At 33.3% G+C, this 20,330-nt stretch overlaps 1 protein-coding gene across 11 annotated transcripts; it reads left to right on the forward strand.

Annotated features, from left to right (window-relative positions):
- The first annotated feature begins 2,340 nt into the window (after positions 1-2,340).
- LOC130824784 (DNA repair protein REV1) lies at positions 2,341-20,330 on the forward strand. Of its 11 annotated transcripts, none has more exons than XR_009046804.1 (24): positions 2,341-2,707; positions 3,238-3,379; positions 3,796-3,911; positions 4,006-4,082; positions 6,157-6,656; positions 8,016-8,159; positions 8,341-8,473; positions 8,564-8,652; positions 8,799-8,849; positions 8,924-9,127; positions 9,610-9,729; positions 9,876-9,968; positions 11,101-11,160; positions 11,247-11,333; positions 11,574-11,657; positions 11,732-11,804; positions 12,567-12,635; positions 12,825-12,905; positions 15,653-15,907; positions 15,971-16,044; positions 17,220-17,800; positions 18,633-18,717; positions 19,111-19,629; positions 19,905-20,330. XR_009046804.1 is itself a non-coding variant. In XM_057689821.1 (23 exons), the coding sequence occupies exons 1-23, from the start codon at positions 2,496-2,498 to the stop codon at positions 19,159-19,161; spliced, it is 3,357 nt and encodes a 1,118-aa protein (XP_057545804.1). In that variant the 5' UTR covers positions 2,341-2,495; the 3' UTR covers positions 19,162-20,330. The 11 variants fall into 11 exon arrangements, 7 of the variants coding, with proteins under 7 accessions (XP_057545804.1, XP_057545787.1, XP_057545798.1 ...); XR_009046803.1 differs by having other exon boundaries at positions 19,922-20,330; XR_009046806.1 differs by having other exon boundaries at positions 18,657-18,717; positions 19,922-20,330.

Below are 20,330 nucleotides of genomic sequence, written 5' to 3' on the forward strand. Positions count from 1 at the left end.
ATATTGACACAAAATCCGATTTTAAACCGACCCAAAACATCTTATCCGAAATCAACCGAATAATATGAATGAACACCTCTAACCAAAACTAACATTTAATGGTTTGACAATCCAACCTTTTCAATTGGTTAAAATAAGCTAAAAAATTGTCCAATAAGCTAAATACTAAATATCGTTTTGTACATAAAAAGTTAATTTTTCGAATTATGAAACACAAATTGTTGTGAGAGACGGTCTCTACAAGAGATACATAAGATATATTGGCTAAATAGACTAATTAATACAAATTAAATAAAAACAAAATAAAAATGTAAGCTACTTGTTTTGAGGTCGTCTCTTTAAGGGATGGTCTCTCACAAAAATAGCGGATAATAAATAGTACTCCCCCTATTCTTGTAAACTTGTTATAATATGTTGGGACCGTCTTAGAAAAAGAGTTGAGCAATTTCAAAAACAAAAAGATATAAGTTGGTTGCATCCTTCTTGCTAGTATATTAGATAGATTTCCGTGCCAAGCACAGTTTATGAATTATTTAAATAAAAAATTAGTAAGTTTATACGTGTAATTAAATTATTATATGACTCTTAACTTTTTAAATATGTTGAAACTATAAATTAATTTGTTTTAAAAACTGTAAAAGTATTACTATTAGATTTAGATACATATTATTAATACATGGAGTACTATGTAAAACATAATCATAAAAGTATGGACTAAATAATATGGGTTATAAGATACACAAAATAATAGAAAATTTCAACACATAAAAAATAATATAAAAATAATTTAAATGCTCAATGTCTTTATAAAACCTTAAAATAAGTTTTCAGCCTAAAGAACATATTTTTTACTATAATAACTAACATAACTTAATATAAGTATTTCGTATTATAAACTTGTCAAACATAGGTGATAAAATTATTATTTGAAATTTATTTCACCGATATCTTATCCTAATTAATTATTAAATATTAATTATTAATTACTTAAATAATAAATGTGTAATCTATTTAATTTGTGCAGTTTTTTTAGTACAGTCGGTATTCTGAGAGACCGTCTTTTTTAGAGACGTCTCTCAAGCTCAACCCATTACATTAAAGCTTAAATAAACTAAAAGATAATGATGGGCCGATCAAATCAAAATATAGTCTCTCAAAGAGACCGTCTCTCATAAGAATTTGTCTTTTTAATATAGCCATGTAAGTAATATACAGTATTATCTATGAAAAACTTTCAAAATTATTTTCTTTTCTTACTTTATTACAAATTTATTTTAATGAAAATTAATAATTTACATAAATTATTAATATGTTATTTGATAATTATCCATTGTAATTAAAAGATATTACATATTTTAGATGATTGTATATGGTAAAAAATTAATAAATAAGGTAAAGTTTTAAAATATTTTGTAACTAATCAATCAAATAAATCTAATCAAAAAGATATTACATAATATGCTAAAAAATATTTTCCTAATAAGAAAATGAAAAGAAAGGGAAAATATTTATTGTAAAGTCGACATGTATCCTAATTGTTTCTTCATTAGTATATTGTTTAGAATAGATCAATATTAAATAGATTTGCGTGTAAAATACGGATACTAAAAAATTTACCGATATTAATATATTAATATTATTTTATAATATTTATTCATGTAAAATATAAACTTAATTATTAAATCTTTGTATTTGTTATAATAACATAACTATTAAAGTGAAGAAATAATTTGTTATATAATTATATTAAAACATATATGTGAAAAAATAGACAAAAAACACCAGCAATCAATAAACATTTATCAAATTGATTATCATTTAGCTATTTTGATGAAATCACAAAATCCAAGTAAGCGAAGAAATATCCAACAATTGGCTTTATAAATTTTTAATTACTGCAGTTTTAACATGCAATAGAATACTCTATTCATTATTAAAAAGTCATTTTTTTTTGTGATTCCATTATTGAAAGATTATAGTTTTTCCACCAACATAGTATTATATTTTTAATTTAATTTGTAGATTTTTATCTTGCATGATTAATTATTAAAAAATTTAAATGAATCATAAAATATATAAACTAAATATAGCATACTACTATAATATAATTTTTATTGTGTATATGAAAATAGAAAATTAATATTTTATTTTTGTCTTTTTTGATTGGATCACTTCAGTTCTCATAATTGTTTAATGTATCAAGTTTTTATTTTCTTTATGATTTGGGATAAAAAAAAATTATAAATTTACATTAGAAAATATAATGTATGATTAACATATAATCAATATTAAAAAATTTTACGTCAATGATAGAAAAGAAGCGAAATCTTTTTTTAATGGGCAGTGTCATACGTCCTATTATGCTCTGTGTTAATTTTTCATTGCAAGTTTCATGATTCTCTTACAGTCTCCATCTTCCCCCGTTTCCGTTTCTTTCGAAGATTAGTCTTGATCTTCTCCATTTTCCTTCAATTTTCATCCAAAGTTTACAAAAAATGAGTTATGATTCAACGCGTTCTGGAAATTCCAATTCCAATACAAACTCCAAAAGAAGTTTCAATTCAATTTCATCTAACAACAATGTTAAGAGTGGTAACAAGAGGAAAAAGAACAGCAATCAGAAAACCCTAGGTGCTTCTTGGGGCGCCAATTCTTCCTCTTCTTCTCGCTCTTCCTTTCGCACTGCTCCATTTTCCGATTTCGGCAGGTATTATCTCATTTTTGTCAATTTTCTCTGTTGCTCAAATTGCAGTCAATTGTGTGGGTGAAATGATGCAAACTATTTGGTCAGTTTGATACTCAAATTGCTTGATTTTCGAATTCGTTATGTGTTATTACTCTTCATTTCAGTCTGTACTATGATAGTACTACGGTTCATAGTCCATTGTATTCATTGTACTAGTGTTTTGCGCGGTTTACTGTCAATTCTTAAGAATTTATTATCTGGAACACGAATTTTTCCTGGAAACTATACTGCGCAGACTTGAAGTTTTGTAAGTTTGGCCACTAATGGTAGGTGTGAAGAATAAGCAGAGGAAGTATTAGTGTCTAAAGTGACAGTTTTTAATGCGATGAATGAAATAAGTGACAATTTTAATTCATATTATCAGTTTGATTGCAATTATTAATGCGGTGAATGAATTACTAACGTGACACTTTTTCTTTAAGAAATCTTATGTAAATTTTTTCAAAGGTTGAGTTGATGTTAACGAATTATAAGTTTAATGTGTTGTACAGCTACATGGCTGTGAAGAACAAGAAACTTCATGATCAGTTTGACGCTCAAGCTTCAAATTCTTATAATGAATCTGACTCTAGCAAACCCTTATTTCAGGGTGTCTCAATTTTTGTTGATGGGTTTACCATTCCTTCTAGCCAGGTTTGTTACACTTTAGCCCATATATTTCACAACATTTGGTTTTATTTTTCCTTTGAATTTGCTTAAATGATGACCCCATATTGTTGGGATTGAAGCTTTGACATTATTATTGTATGTACTGAAAGCCTGTTATGTTGAAAAAATAAAACATAGATGTGAAATTGTTGTGCTTTCACTGAGTATGTTATTATCTTCCTTAATTTTGCGTGCCAGTATAATTTTTTAGCTGCCTGTATATTCTGGTTATTTAAGATAACTAAGGAATGAATTGCGAACTTGGACCATTCTCATACTATAAATTAGGCAAGATCCCCATTTTATGTACTTATAGTGGAGTATCGGGAATTTATGTTGTGTTGGTGCTGGAAATGTTGATTGTGATGATCATGATTAACGCTGATAATGGATTCCTGTAGGAGCTGAGGGCTTATATGTTGAAGCATGGTGGACGTTTTGAGAATTACTTTTCGAGGCGCCGTGTCACTCATATTATTTGCAGTAATCTACCTGATAGTAAAATAAAAAACCTCAGGTGTTTTTTTTAAATCAACTTCCGTTGCATATTGGTAGATTAACATAACAGGCTTGGTTGTGATGTGGTTTAGCTACTTTTATTCCTTCTGTAGGTCTTTTAGTCGTGGACTGCCTGTTGTGAAACCTACCTGGGTGCTGGATTGCGTGGCAGCTGGGAAATTGTTGAGCTGTGAGTCATTTGCTCATCCTGATTATCGTCTAGATATTCTATGATGTATAATCTTGTTCACAACGAATCGATTCATCTTGTTTATCCTCCCTGCTTTTGGTGCTTTTGTCAAACAACATATTGAATAACTAACTTCACTGACTTAAATCACGACACATAATATATTTTCTGTTGAAAAGAAGAAAAACCTATTTGAAGAACACCAATTGGCTACAAATCATGTATTTGGCCTAGCCCATATTTTTGTAGTCCAACTTTTTCTATGCATACATGTTAGAAAACACAATTTAACAGAAGAAAAGACTGGTGCACAAAAGGTTTCTTTGCAGCAAATGTAAAAAAGGTGCATAGAGCACTAAACCGTTTTAGAGTTCCAAAGCCTATGCTCAAAGCACAAGTGTAGGTTGTGCACACCATGGAACTTATATTCCATGTTTAGAAATTAGAATTCAAAATTATGCTTAAAAACTGGTTGCAAACATGAAATTAGTGCACAGCTATTTTCCCGTTGGTTTGTGTTTCATCTAGGATCTCGACAATGAAGTGTGCCTTTTTGCTGTAGAGAAGATGATAGGAGTATGCTTTTTGAAACACCAACCTCCCCCTCCCCTGCCCCCAAAGACTAAAATTGAGCCAATGAACTCAGTGGGAGAATTGTAATCTTTCTTTTGTATTGTTCCTGACTTCCTTTGTTTGAAAAAGGAGTCATTTTCATTGTTAACATTGGGGATGCTCATAATCAGGTACTAGATACCCCAAAAATACACCAAAAGTACAGATTTTCGAAGTTTTGGGTACTTGAAAAGTTGGCTCGAGTTCTTACTTGCCAAGGCCATGTACATGAAAATGAGGGTTACCTAAAGTTGTAGATAGTTGAAAGGTGGGCTCACTGGGAATCAGGCTCTTGGGGACAAAGATGATTATGGCCAAGTTAAGAGGTCATCAATTAAGTGATTCCAAGGCAACTATACTATACTGCTAGTTGAACACAAACATTTCACTTGCCCACCTTCTTCCTCTCTCCTTGGTTGCTTGTCTCATCACCATAAAAATCACTGAATATTTGCCAACAAAACCTTTAAGAAAAAAGGCCCAAACATGAAAGCAAGAAACTTCTGTGAAGTAGCTCTATGAGAACTCGAAACACAGCGAAATATTTTTGCAATTAGGAAAATTACCTAAAGAATCTAGCTCTAATTTGTATAAGCAATATAAATCTTATCTCGTGAGGCTTTTAGAGTGTGTTTGAGGATTGAGAAGTGATAGATAGAAAAAATTAAGAATGGGGAAAAGTCGTTTTAAAAATGAACTGAGGTCTTAATTTTTTTGTTGATTTTTTTAACAAATCTATTTTATGCCCTGGACACCATGTATCTTAGAAGTTAAAAAACATGGACCTAACCTAGCCCAAATACAAGTTGGGTACTTGATCTATGTTTTTCTGTTTTCTAAAAATATACTTGACGGTTTTTTCACAGGGATAATGGGTACTTGGGTCGGGTGAGTTGAGTTCTGTTTTTTAAGACCCCTAATTGACAAAGGTAAACCAAGAAATACTTGTCTGTTTCTTATAATTTTACTTGCCTTTGGCCTTGGGACAATGACATGTTGTATTATGATAAATGGTAAATATTGAAAAGCATCTTCACTTAAATGAATTTTTGAAGATGGAAGAGAGGGATGGTTTTGGTTGGTAACTTGGTAAAACTGCAGTGATACAAATATGAGGGTAAGGACATTTTTCTGAATATAATATTACTTTGAATGATTTTAAAATCAATTTTTTAGGGAATTCTAGGGTACTCTAGTATCTTCTTATCCTGCATACATATTTACACTTCTTGAAACTAAGTACATTTGGATCAAGAATGATCTAAGCTTCCAATTAATCTGTCATGAAAGCAAACAATAGCATTTTTTGCAATATTTAGGAATGAATCCCGGCCTCACATGCGTTTTGTGTATGCCTTTTCTTTTATATTCTATTCCCTTTTCTTGTTTTGATGATATTCTTTTCTTGGAAAAATTTGTGATGTATATGCCCTCTGATTTAGCTCTTTTTACTTATCTTTAGGGGCTCCGTACCAACTTGATCAAATAACCAATGATGCAAGTAATCAACCGAAGTTGTCTGCTTTCTTCAGTTTGAAACGCGATGCAGTCAGGGAAGATGTTTCCTCTGCCTCAACTTGTATGTTGAAAGTGGAAACTGAAGCCGAAGCTGTAGGTTCTGAAGTGAACGATGATCACTCGCTTGATCATGCCTCTATCAACGTGGATGAGTTATCTGAATGTTCTAGGCCAAGTGAAAAAGTGATGGAGGATGGTGGATGTAAGCAAATAGATACAAAACATACTGTGGATCAAACATATGGGGATGAAGCATCCTCTGAACTAGAAATTGGGAAGTCGGTCACCTATAAAGGAGAATTTGAGCCTGGTCTTGCTAGATCTTCAGCTTCTGCCAGCAGTAGTGATTTAAGTAAGAAACTTACTGAGGAATCACCTGGAAGACATTCTGTCCATCGCGATTCAGCCACTGTAGATCCGAATTTTGTTGAAAACTATTTTAAGGTGTCGCATTCCTCTCTTTTTGTCTATAAGGCTGATAAGATTTGTGAGTTTTCTGTCTAAGTACATTACAAGAATATATATATATATATATATATATATATATATATATATATATATATATATATATATATATATATATATATATATTATGTTACGAGCTTTCTGTCTATAAAGCTGATAAGATTTGTGAGCTGCTTCAGAGTTTAGCGACCATTTGGAATTCAGTTGTATTAGAGTTGGTTCATCGAAAGTATCTTTTTTGTCAATTGTCAAACCGAAGCTATATATATATATATATAAGAAGAAGTTCAAGTGAGAACCATCCTTATATGAGAACTGTGAGAACCAATTTGCCCGACAAAAAAGTGTTACTTTTTTACCGAAAAGATGTTACTTTTAGGCACAAAAGTGTATATAAGAAGAAGTTCAAGTGAGAACCATCCTTATATGAGAACTGTGAGAACCAATTTGCCCGACAAAAAAGTGTTACTTTTTTACTGAAAAGATGTTACTTTTAGGCACAAAAGTGTTACTTTTTTTTGAAAAAAAAGATGATACTTTTAGGCAAAAAAGTGTTACTTTAAGAAAAAAATTCTGAAAAAAACTCACAAATGGTGTTACTTTTTACACAACAAGGTGTTACTTTTCGCAAAAAACATGTTACTTAGTATTTATATTTTTTTCTAAAAGTAACACTTTTTTGCTAAAATGTACTTTAAAAAACAAAAGTAACATTTTCTTGTCCAAAAGTAACACATTTTCTGTGAAAAAGTAACACATTTTTGTCGGAGAGATTGGTTCTCACGGTTCTCATATAAGCTTGGTTCTCACTGGAACTTGACCCTATATATATATATATATATATATATATATATATTTGATGAAAATTGAATTGACATGACGTATCATTGCGTAAGATTGTATTTGTAGGAATTCAGAATTTCTTTCCTTGCCTCGGGTGAGAGTTTCTTTAGATGCATTGAGGTGATGTTGATTTTGCTGATGTGATATTCACGGATTTTTTTAACTTAATGCTGGCATGGATGAATATAAAAATTACTATTTGTACATTTAACTTTTTTTGATACATTCGTTCTTGAGTTTTGTTTTATGATTTTTTTTAATTATGACTTTTGTTGAAGTTTATGTGAACAAAGTGACTATGTTGGTACCCATTCACGTTATCATAAATATAATTTAGTTGAATTTCTTTTATTACTTCTTGGGCTTTTTCGGCCAGCTGGTCAATAGCCACTTTAGTGGCACTTGGTATGTTGGTGTAATGAAAATGAGGATTTGTTGTGTATCATTTTTAATAATCGTTTATGTACTGTTTTTCACTACTGTTTTTGATTTCAGAGTTCAAGGTTGCACTTTATAGGAACTTGGAGGAGTCGGTATCGTAAACGGTTTGCGTCCTTTTCCAATTATATGAAGCAACCAATGGCTGATGTCAATGGCACTTCTGTCTCCCGGAAAACAACCATTATCCATATAGACATGGTACTTGAGAATTTGAATCTTTTCTGCTTGGACTTCTACTCCACTCCCAAAGGGCTTGACATGTTTTTGGCTCGAGGATGTCATGTCTCGCAGACAAAAGATGTTAAGTTGCCCTCCTTCAAGGCTATATATCTCTTTTTCCAGCTATTTATCGATCCTTTTAATTTCAATGCAATTGCAGGACTGCTTTTTTGTGGCTGTCGTTATTAGGCACCAGCCAGAATTGATGGGCAAGCCTGTAGCGGTGTGCCATTCAGATAGCGCCAGAGGAACTGCCGAAATTTCTTCTGCTAACTACCCTGCTCGGCATTATGGTTGATTATAAATCCTTATTGCAGTTGGCATTTATTTCAAATACATATTTGCAGTACTATATTCAAATAATGATAATTATCTTGTAATAGGGGTAAAAGCTGGAATGTTTGTCAAAGATGCAAAGGCTCGTTGTCCTCAGCTAGTAATTGTTCCTTATAACTTTGAAGCATATGAGGAGGTATTATAGGGCTTCGAATTCCATATTAGTAGCTATTTCATCTGCCAACATCTCCCTTCAATCTCGAAGAGAAGGAAGAAAGGTTATAATGGAGTAGCCCTGGTACATTGTTTTTTTGGATTTATATGATGCCTCTGTTGTGGCAGGTAGCTGAGCAATTCTACAATATCCTGCACAAACACTGCAACAAAGTGCAGGTATATTTTAATACTTTCGTTGTAATGCATTTAGAGTTTCAATCAACCTTGACAGCTCATATGTTCACCTGCAGGCAGTAAGCTGTGATGAGGCATTTTTAGATGTCTCTGACTCAGAAGTGACAGACCCTGAGCTTTTAGTTTCAGAAATAAGAAAAGAGATCCTTGAAGCTACAGGTTGTACTGCTAGTGCAGGAATTGGTGAAAATATGCTTATGGCTCGTCTTGCCACCAAAACAGCAAAACCTGATGGTCAATGTTACATCCCTCCAGAGAAGGTATTCAAAAGAGATTAATCTTAAAAACAAATTCATTTAACTGCTTGCACAGCTAGGGTTGCAAACAAGCGTTGTGCAACTGCAAGATCCTCTCCTTGCTTGAGTAAGAGCCAAGACCGGTCAATTTTGAGTTTGCTTATTCATGTATAAAATGAGATGCTTATGTGCCCAAGGTTTATATTAACCTTATTCTATATTACTAGAGGGGCATTTTTGAAGTTTGAATCCAGGTCTGAGATTGGAGCTTCATCTAGGCTTTATATTGTGACTTTGAGTATCCTTGAGCTTTTGCTCTTACGACGGACTAGAGATCAAAGGTTATGAAAGATGGCTCAGTTTTCTCTTTTCCGCCTTTTACATAGTTTATTTCTCTCCTTCGGGAATATGTTGGCTTGATTTCTCTTTTCTATCTAGTGCAAAGTATTTTTATCCCCGAATCAATTCTCCCTTTTGCTCAGGTCTCCAGTAAATTTTTCCTGTAGGTGGATGAGTATTTGTTGCAACTCTCTATAAAGTCACTTCCAGGTATAGGACATGTTTTGGAGCAAAAGCTGAAAAAGAAAGGTGTTCAGACTTGTGGTGAGCTGCGAATGTTTTCCAAGGTCCATTATTTATTATGAAGTATTTTATTTTTGATGTTGTCATCTATTGGTGAATACTAATTCTCTTATTTCTCTGTTACTATGATTTGAAAATATAACCATGTAATTTGAGTTAATTGGATATGCTTTATTTTTTGAAACTGTAGGAGGCTTTACAGAGGGACTTTGGAGCTAAAACTGGTGAAATGTTGTGGAATTATTGCAGAGGTTTGGATAATCGGTTAGTTGGATTCATTCAGGTCTGGTGGAGCATTAGACTTACCTGTTGCACCTTTTTTAGATATTCCTTTTATTTTTGTTATTGCAAATGTGGTGGTTCTGTGCTTACTCGGAATGGATTCATCTGGTAGTACATGCTAGGATTTCTTTTTACCTTTCAGTACCATATTAGCGGTCATTTATCCACATTCCTGGGTGATGCCCTTGATTTGCAGCTTTGATCATCTATTATGTAGATTACAATCAGCTCAAAAAAACCTTCTATATGGGAATAATAATATAGTGATGTCTAAAACTCAATTAAACACTAACCATTACAAAATTTTTGATTTAGATTTTATAACAAGGGTGGTTTGTGTGTTTAATCCTTTTTTGTATTACTCCAACACTCCCTCTCTGCCTTGTCATGTATGCTGTCATGCCCGTCAATGTCTTTGGTTGTGTGCTAATACCTGAAAAAATATTTTTAGAGAAGAACTTGCTGTAAATTTGTGTGGAAGGAGCAAATGAAAAGGGCAACCAGATTTTTGTTTTCAGTTAAAAGTTGCCGTGGCCCGTTAGTATGGAGTGTTTACCATTTTTTCTCAATTAGCCTATTATGGAAATTTTAAATCGAAATTGAGTTTGTTATGGGCATTATAGCTAATTGGTGTCTACGTTTAAGTCACATTCTATTACTCGAATGCTAACAAGTGGCTCTCACCTAGGCGGGTTTGGAGGGGTAGGATGTGCGCAACCTTACCCCTGTTATTTAACAATTATAACAAAGATTGTTTTGATTGACTTTTATAGCAAACATCATTTGCAACTTCAGATAAACAAGGAGTGCGCAAAAACAAAATGATTTAGTTCTTTTGGAGATTGAATTTATTTTTCTAGTTCATATTCAAGTGTCCATTTGTTTGGATGACTCTTTATTTTTACTCATTACTATATCTAATGGAGAGACTCGATCCTGAAAGTGCATTTATTTGCAATATAATTTGAAAAATTAAGAAATAGATTAAAAAGTAAAAATTGAATAGAAGATGCACTAAACAATGCCTAGCTTGGGTTATATGCTCTTGGTTCTTGCTTACATATGTATGGTTGTTAAAGGTTTGATATATTAGTATGATATGGGTTTCAACATTGATAAATAGATTTTTGCAGGAGAGCAAGTCAATTGGTGCTGATGTCAATTGGGGTGTGCGGTTTAAAGATACTAAAGATGTTGGTTCTTAGTTCCTTATATGAGTAAATTTCCAGTTTCCCAAGTTCTTGAGTTTTTTTGAGAACTACTTTCTAATGCTTTACAGAGTGAACGGTTTCTCATGAGCCTGTGCAACGAGGTTTCGTTGCGGTTGCGTGGATGTGGCTTACAAGGACGTACCTTTACGTTAAAGGTTAGCTCTTGACATTTGCATCTTTTTTTAAAACTTTATTATTCAATTACTGTAAAAATATTGCCTACTTTCTTTTATTTGGTGCTTTCACCTATGAGTTCCAGAGTATCCAGTGCTTATTTAACTCTGATGTATTTTTTAGAATATATTTTTTTTTATAATTATGTATGTTCATGTGGAAAAATTTTGCTGACTTAACTTAAAATCTTTTGCATTTTTGTCTGCTTTGCAAATTTCTAGATTAAAAAGCGCAGAAAAGATGCAGGGGAGCCAATCAAATACATGGGCTGTGGGGATTGTGAAAATTTTAGTCACTCTATGACTGTATGTGCAGATTGACATTGTCATTATGCTCATGAAAATTTTTGACTCCGTTAGAGCTAATATTATAACTACAGGTTCCTGTTGCGACTGCTGAAGTGGACATTCTTCAAAGAATAACTATGCAATTATTTGGATCATTCCACATAGGTGAGCTTGTACTAATAATTTTTTTTTTAAATTGAACTATTGAAAACTCAGTTGTGGTCACCGTTGCAGCAATTATTGCAGCAATTATCGCAAAACCACTTTTGCGGTTGTTATTTTGCCATTATTGTGACTGGTTCTTAATTATCGCAAAACCTTTATAATGCACTTTGTAGTTGTAACGCGGTGATGACTGGTTCTTAATTATGCTACATAGTGGGTGTTGATAATGAATATGTGAAGTTTAGATTCTTCTGTGGCTGATAAATTGCTAGTTCTTATGATACTTGGTATGGATCATAGTGCAAAAGTGCGGTGTTTGTCGTGATTGTGGTAAAGTAATGGTGATGCGGTTATCATGATGCCACATATCGGCCGAAAGCGTGAGATATCCCTTGAAACTACGCCAACACAGTTTTTTTAACACCTTTATAACACGGAGAATACAAGTTTTTTTTTTTTTTTTTTTTTTTTTTTTTTTTTTTGAAAATTTTTACAATGCGGATGATGCAATGCGATTCAACCTTGTTTTTGTGCTATAGTATGGAATATAAGAACGACACAACAAAGAATCATAAGAACATTGCCGAAAAAATATCAAGTGTTTTGATTGAAGTTCCACATAATAGTGGGTTTTGTAAGGTCCCGTACCCTAGTGAGAAATCTGGGTCGGAAAGCATTTTTGTTTTAATCTTTGTTAGTTTTCCTCCCTTCTTTGGTCAATTTGGGTTTTGCTTGAAATATGTTCATGATACATCTGTCCAGATGTTAAAGATATACGAGGAATTGGACTTCAAGTGACCAAACTGGAGAGTGATGATAACACAAAACAAGGTTTGTCGAATCTGTTTGAGGAACTTGTTATTCATTAAAATTTGATTTTATGTTTTCCTTGATCTATTTAAAGTAGTTCATAAATTAGCAAATTTATGTCTAATCGGTGCGTGCCATGAACACGGTTATGTTACCTTTATTTTTATGTTTCTTATATCAACTATTATTACCTTTAATTTCTGTTCCAAGGACATGAAAGAAACACTTTGAGGTCATGGCTTGCATCTGGTACAACAAGCTCCGGCAAACAGTGCAATTTGCATGATACAGGTATTGTGAATCTACCATCTACGAGAAAGATCTTTTTAAGAGAATTTTATACCTCCAATCTCAAAATCTGACGGAAAAGCGAAAATACAGAAGTGTGTGCTTGTTGCCGGTGTTGTTCGACTATTCAAACGAGATGATGAAAACCATGGTTGTATTTGTCAAGAACAATCAGGGAAGAGGGAGAGGTTAACGTGTGTCGTTCCGTTTTCTAGAATTAGGCGATAGGAACATGAATGATTGCTTTTATTAAATCATCATTGCTGCTCGAATCAGGGAGGAAATGGGGATGAGTGTTGTTTTCTTTCAAAGCATCAAATAAACAAATTGGGGAAGAAGATGGGGGAAAGGATTTCCCTTTTCAAATGCCTCAAGAGTAAGAAATGCGGAAGGGGTTGATGTTTGGCCGAATGTCGAGGAAGGTCATAGAAAAGGTGAAAGAGACAATGTTTTTAGAGTAGAGTTGAATAATAAAATAAAAATAAAATGGAAATGGTTTCAACAAATGGAAGAAAAAAAAAATGTCATAATAATATTCTTACCACACCAAAGTTCGATAACACTTCCACAATTCAATCAATATTTGACCCAAGTTCCATATATTCAAACTCGATTATATCTTTCCCCAAAGTTATCTCTATTCTTCGACAATTATTATTATTATTATTATTATTAATATTATTTTTTTCCTAACTCCAAAATAATATTTTCCTAATGTTCATTGCTGGTTGGGGCATTCTATTAATTTACTTTTAAAGTGCCTTCCGCTTTTGGTATCCAGTCACATTATTGTATTAATGAAAACTAGATAGATTTCTGTAAAATACGGATGCTATAATTATTTATTGATATGAATAAGGATATTATTTTATAAAATTAATTTATTTAAAACATAAACTTATTGATTATCTTTTTATATGTTATGATATTATCATTAAAGTGAATAATTAATTTATTATACAACAATACTAAAACATATACTCATAGTAATTATTGATAATTGAGACAAATAAACTTTTAAAAGTCTTCAACTATGATAGATAGAAGAGAGGATTTTGTTGAAAAAACAGCCAAATTAGTTAGCTTATTCATTATAAGAGTATGATGATGATTTATTATCTAATTTAAAATAAAGATTGACATGTATATTATTTTTTTGGTTTATATAAGGAAATATAGTATTTCAATGGATCATCGCATATAGTTATAGTCAATCAACAAATATTACTTGTTTTAATGAGTTAATTGTTTCTCTAAATATCAAGTCAAATATCAAAAGTTTCCTGCCAATAATAGAAAAATGCGGGAAAATTTTTAATGACAATGTGATATGTGTCTCAAGTCGTTTCTTCATTAGTGTATTTTATTGATGATTCTAATTGATTGTGGAATGCATAATTTATGTCATCTCTTCGGCTTTGCATGCATAGTTACATGGAACGTGGAACGTAGCCACGTTCCGCAATCCGGGAATGTTCATCCCCAATCACCACGAAACGCGTTCCAAATCGCTCAAGTTGACGTTCCGGTGTAGAAGACCTTTCTCAGAAGGTATTTAAGCCTTCATTTACAAATTAAAGAAAAAGAAGATAGAAAAAACTAGATGAAACCTAGGAATCTAAATAAATTCGACTTCAAAATGATTTCTGAAACCAGAATAATCATTTTTATTTAATTTTGTTTTCAAATATATATTTTATACACGCTGTATCTCGTACCCAATCGTTCCCGAGTCAATCTAGGTTGCGTTCCGTGTTCCCGTTTCCGTTCCCCGTTCCAAACCGAATGTCGTCCCAGGTAACAATGTCTGCATGTCTTCTGCAAACTTACTTGAGTGTAGAGCTAAATTCTATTTGCTTGATGTTCTTTCCTGCTGTAATCTTCTTTGCTACTACATCCTGTTGTTGTTTCATGACAGTTGTTGAAAGATTATATTACAACATCAACCTTAGGCCTTGGCCATCATGTTTTATTTTGAGATTTGAATGAACAACTCTTCATTGTTAATTAGAACCTGATTTGATATGGTTTAGTTCGAGATGAAGATTGTTGACTGTAGATGGTTGAGGTGTCTGTTGAAACCAAGTGAAGAATAAGTTTAGTTGACGGAGAAAAAGTCTTGCTTTTCATATGCTGGTCAAGGATTCAGGTCCAGGTCCAAGGCTTGACAAGTGACCACTACTCCTACCACAAGGGGGAGTATGGCGTGACTGCCTTGAAACAATGAATTAGAATCATATCCCCCATCTTGTGGGCCACTTACTCTTGATTTTGACATGTATCAACCTAATTAGACTGTGTGGCATCTTTATAGATAGTGGTATGTAAAATAATACCTGGAATGCTATAAAAGATGCCTACAGTTAAGGTGTGCTTGAATCAAGAGACATTGCGACTAACCAACTACATAGTCAATCTGATAGTTTCTAAAGCGACACATCATTTAAGGTTGCTGTATATGATGTGTTGTAGGGTTTCTATGTTAGGACGTGTACAACTTTTACTCAGTTTGATATTCATGTGCTGAAAGTGTGCCAAATCTAACAAGAAAATTGTAAAAAGAACTTGGAATTGAGGGGTAGTTAAAAGAACAGTTGCCCTTAGTTTCATTATCATTATATTAGGTTTACTTGATAAGGATGTTGAGGTTTCTTAAGTTTGTTGTTTCACAGTTACTTTTGAATTTAAACGTAATGTGACTACTTGATTCTTTATTAAACAGACACACATTTCATGCTGTTTTGTATCAGGTCAATATTGCCTCGAGCCTGCTGGACCTCCAGCGATGATTTTAAATCCATCACTTGTTGGGCCGCATTCCGACACATCTGCAGTGCTTCCATCATTGAATGATCTTGATATGGGTGTTATTGAAAGCCTACCTCCTGAATTGTTTTCTGAATATAACAATAGTTACGGAGGGAGGCTGTTTGATCTCATCTCTAAAAGCAAAGGCAAAGCCAGCCTTCACAGCATCAGTGCTATGTTAGGGAAGGAAGTGGAAGGTAAGAAATTTATCTAGCTATGTTGGAAGTGGCTTTCTTCTGTATCTAACCCAATGGTCATAGGTGAAATCCGTTATGAAGGGAAGGCCCATGCTTCTGTTGATGCACAAATTGACTACATTAAAGAGAGGGACAAGGTAGCATGTTTTTCTCTTTAAAACATGATAATTACTAATTTTCATGTTTTGACAATTTTTAGAATGCTTACTGTGGGAGATATTTTAGTCTTGTTTTGTCTTCAATTGTTGTTTCTTTCACTGTTTCATGATAAAGGTTTTGTAAGAATATGTCACCGTGCATCTAAATCTCTGATAATTAGTTTTTAAGTATTGTGAGAATCTATAGAACAATGTCATAGATTTGCAAATTGTTTGAGAATATGCTGATAGAACTGTGGTTTACTTCTTCCATGTAAAGATAACCCCTTTGGTGAAATACGTAAATGCTTTCAAAGCATTTGAATTTTAGAATAAGGAAGATTCTACATCTGAGATTTTAAATGTTAAGAGAAGTGTTTAGTTCTATTTTTTCCAAAAAGGAAAAATGTATGTGCCTACATATACTTTTAGCGGACAGTCAAGGACCAAATACAAAGTCAGAGGAAGTTACTTTATTTAAATGTTTAATGGCAACTAGTAACCTAAAGATGCTTGCCAAATGACGTTTGAGATAGGCTGTGGTTTTCGCTGCAACATGTCCTTTCCCGTTTAGAAACTGTGTTCGGAGATTGCAAATTTGAGTTATCTTGAATAAACCAAATCCATCATGACTCTGTTGAGCATAGATGATTGAGTAAAGATTAAAGGATTAAGACCACATTGGAGTTTTTATTAGTGAAATGGAATCCTATATGTAATGTGTTTGGTAAATTGATGATTGGAATGAATTGCTAGGCAAAAACCTCCAATTTCCAATCTGCTGCAAATAAGAATCTCTTGATATAGAGGATACGTTTGGAGTTGGAAAGTCATTTGTCACTCTTGATTAATGTACTTTTATAGAAATGATTCAAGTACTTACTGCATTTTACCTGCACTTTTGTGCGCGCTGTTCATATAATCTATTAGTCAAACTCGCTAATCCAATGCACTATCAATTATTAGTGAATGGAATTCACTATCACTATGAGCTATCTGCTTCATTTTAAAAAGGTGACAATATTAATTGTCAACTGAAAATAACCTCCAATAATTTGAATATGCACTTTTGCTGCCATGGTTTGAAAATTTTTTGTGTTTTAAAAATATGAAACAAGACACATAATGTATGTTTTTTTTTTCTGTGACTCGTGATTGTGGTCTTTACTGTGTAGGCTGGTTGTTCTGAGAATCAGGAAAACAAGGCATTACCTGTTTCTGGTTCTTCATCAGTAATCGTTGCTTCTGCGCTGGAATCAGAACCTAACAACATAATGCCTTTATCATTAAGCCAAGTGGATATGTCTATACTACAACAATTGCCCGATGAACTTAGAGCTGATATAATTGGCGTTCTCCCTGCACATCGGGGGTCAAATTGTTTGCCTGTGTCTTGCCACGTTTCTGGAGAAGCGCATGGAGTGGAACTGGCTGTGAATAATACTGAATCGAAGGAATATGCTAAAGATAATAACCTTTGGACTGGAAATCCTTTTTGTTGGGTTCATAAGTTCAAAGCTAGTGACTGTTTGATGTTAAACATCCTTGCAGATATGTTTGTTGGGTCAGGTTCTAGTGGGTTGTTCTCCTCTGCTCTACAATATTGTCTCTCTGGGTTCCAGATATTTAATGATGTTGCTGCTTATATGGACGATGAAGCTATGTATAGTGTATGTGAGCTCTTGAGGCAGTATGTCAAGTTGAAGTTGGAGGCGGACATTGAGGAAATCTATGTTTGTTTTCGCCTTCTGAGTAGGTATGACTATTGTAAATACAGTAGATTTGCAGTCTTTGAATTCGAATATTAATAAATTATATTACAATGGCTCATTTAATCATATGCATTCTTTGTTATCACTAAAAAGGGTGAGGTTGCATACATTTGATTCCCTCAAACCATGTTTAGACTCACTTAATGACGTTGAGGTAATGGACTGCTGGTGCCGAGACTTTTCTCAAATCTTAGTGCAGTTTCTCATGAATGTAATCTGTTTCTTGTCTTGTGTTTGTCCATTGTATTCTCATTCTAGACCGACAGAGTGGGTCCAAGTCTTATTTGTAGCCATAGATTGATGTTACTTCACTTGGAACATGTCGAGGTGCTGCTAACGATTTGTCAATCCACTGACTTGATCTCTTTTCAACTTTTTCCTTTTGTTTGAGGAAAATAAAGTTCATATAAGGGTTGATATGAGGCATGAATCAATAATTAATGTTTTGACTTTTTAAAATAAGTTGGAAAACCTTACTTTCCTCACTATTAGTTACAGCCTCCTCTTACAATGTGGTTTCTGGATTCATGCAGTCTCTAAATAGTGAATTTGTTCCTCAGATGCATTGATTTTGAGGTTGGTTCAATATAAGATAGGATGTACTTGCATTTATCTTGCACAGTCTTGCTTCCCTGGGCAAGTTCCAATGTGGAGTGAAAAAGTTGAGTGAAAAAGCTGCATAAAATGTAGATTACTTGGATAATATGCTTTCATCAGTAGACATGGATTTCGTGCTGACATGATTTTGTTGAAGATGTCTTGTCTCTGTATTCTGTTATTTCCTCAAGTAAGTTTTTTATTGCTGGTTATATATAGTCATGACCCCTGGTTTAAAATCAGACTGGCGTCGAAATCAAAGGCTTTCAAAGATGTATACAACGCTGTCTTGCCTTATGTTCAGGTATGACTTACACTCTCGTAGTTCTTCCTTTTGTGCATATGGTTTAATTAGAGAAAATTGTCTAATAATTGGCCGAGTAACATGCTCTTCGAACTTGATTCTGATTTTGATTCTTTTTCTTCAACCTTGACTTAAAAATGCGATTGTCATATGTTTGGTTTCATCTTTTCTTTTACCAACATTTCTAGGATTCTTGAAGATAAATAAGCATCATAATATTAATAATTTATGATCACTTTCAGTTTCTCAAAATAGTTGATGCTATGCTAGTGGTGATTTGGATTTGTTTGTATCAATTTTCATGTCCTGGCTCTTGGGAATTGCTGAAGTTAACCTTGAATTGCCTGTTGTATAGTATTATATGCTCTAATTTTGACATATTAAATATACCAGGCCTCTATTACTGAAAGCTATGGGGGACACTTGCATCTGCCTGCAATGTAGTTGATGCCTCTGACTGTACTTTATTTGTGGACCAACCTTTTCCACTCTCCACTGCTGGTATGTTTTGAGCTCGGATGAATGAAGGGGTATATTTTTGAATGTGCAAAAGATGTTTGTCTGTATATGCCATTGTCTTTTTGAGCTACTTCATCTGTCATTTGAAGACGTGGAGTGGAGGGTTTGCTTTTGGGTGAAAGTATGCCTTTTCTGATGATGTTATCCGCTCGATGGACCTTAATTGAGGATACCCAATGCCATATTTTGACTATGGTAGCGGGACTATCTCAGTGTAATTCACAGCTCCACAGGAAAGCAGTTTTGCCTTTTGACCGTAGTCCACAAAGGACATAGAGAAGAGAACCAGTAGATATATGACCGGGTCGTAACTTTAAATGTATCAGCTTCAGATCCTAGTTTTATTGAAAGAAATTATATCGATGAAGACACAAGCCCAGCAAGATTAGACAGGTAAACACTTCTGCTGGTTTCATATAGTCAATTTGACCTATTAATTTGTAATTGTATTTATAGATCTTTTCAAGTTAGTTATATTCATTCATATATTAGTCATCCAGCTGCTTACTACTCTATGCATGCTATTTTTTTCCGAAGAACTTGTAGATTATTATTTGGAAAATGAGATTGGGTACTCGCATATCTTGTGTGATCGACGCGATTTTTCAGGTCAATTATTTTGTGCTGAATTACACATGTTTTTCATTATGGTTTTTTTCATTAGATAGGGCTACTGCATTTACAGGTGACAAAGATGACCATTTCATATTATTTGGAATATTATTGAGGGATTGAACTGTCAAATTGTAATCTGCACAATAGAGAATTAAGAACCTGGGGACATATTCATTGGAAATTTTCAAATTCGGACAATTGACTGCAATCAAAATCTATAATTCAATTCAAAGTGGTGAGCTCGTGCTTTTCCTTGACTATGGATTGGGTAGTAATTACTATTACTATAATTTATATAATTATAAAGCTAAGCTGCTTTGCTCATGTGTTGTAACTCAATGGGATGCTCAGCTCAGGCTTTGACTCAGTTTTTATGTTTTTTAGCGTCAGGATTGGTGGATGCCAATAAATGTAAGCTGTTACATTTTGGGATTTGGATTTGATTTTCTAACTACGTGATTCATATACACGCTTTACGT

Source organism: Amaranthus tricolor, chromosome 1 (genome assembly GCF_026212465.1).
Source record: "Amaranthus tricolor cultivar Red isolate AtriRed21 chromosome 1, ASM2621246v1, whole genome shotgun sequence".
NCBI lineage: Eukaryota > Viridiplantae > Streptophyta > Magnoliopsida > Caryophyllales > Amaranthaceae > Amaranthus > Amaranthus tricolor.

Excerpts from the sequence above, each read along its gene's own strand:
- LOC130824784 (XM_057689804.1), top strand. The coding sequence starts at position 2,496 with ATGAGTTATGATTCAACGCGTTCTGGAAATTCCAATTCCAATACAAAC. Across the intron at positions 2,708-3,237 it reads CCATTTTCCGATTTCGGCAG|CTACATGGCTGTGAAGAACA; the intron begins GTATTATCTCAT and ends TGTGTTGTACAG. Across the intron at positions 8,474-8,563 it reads CTACCCTGCTCGGCATTATG|GGGTAAAAGCTGGAATGTTT; the intron begins GTTGATTATAAA and ends ATCTTGTAATAG.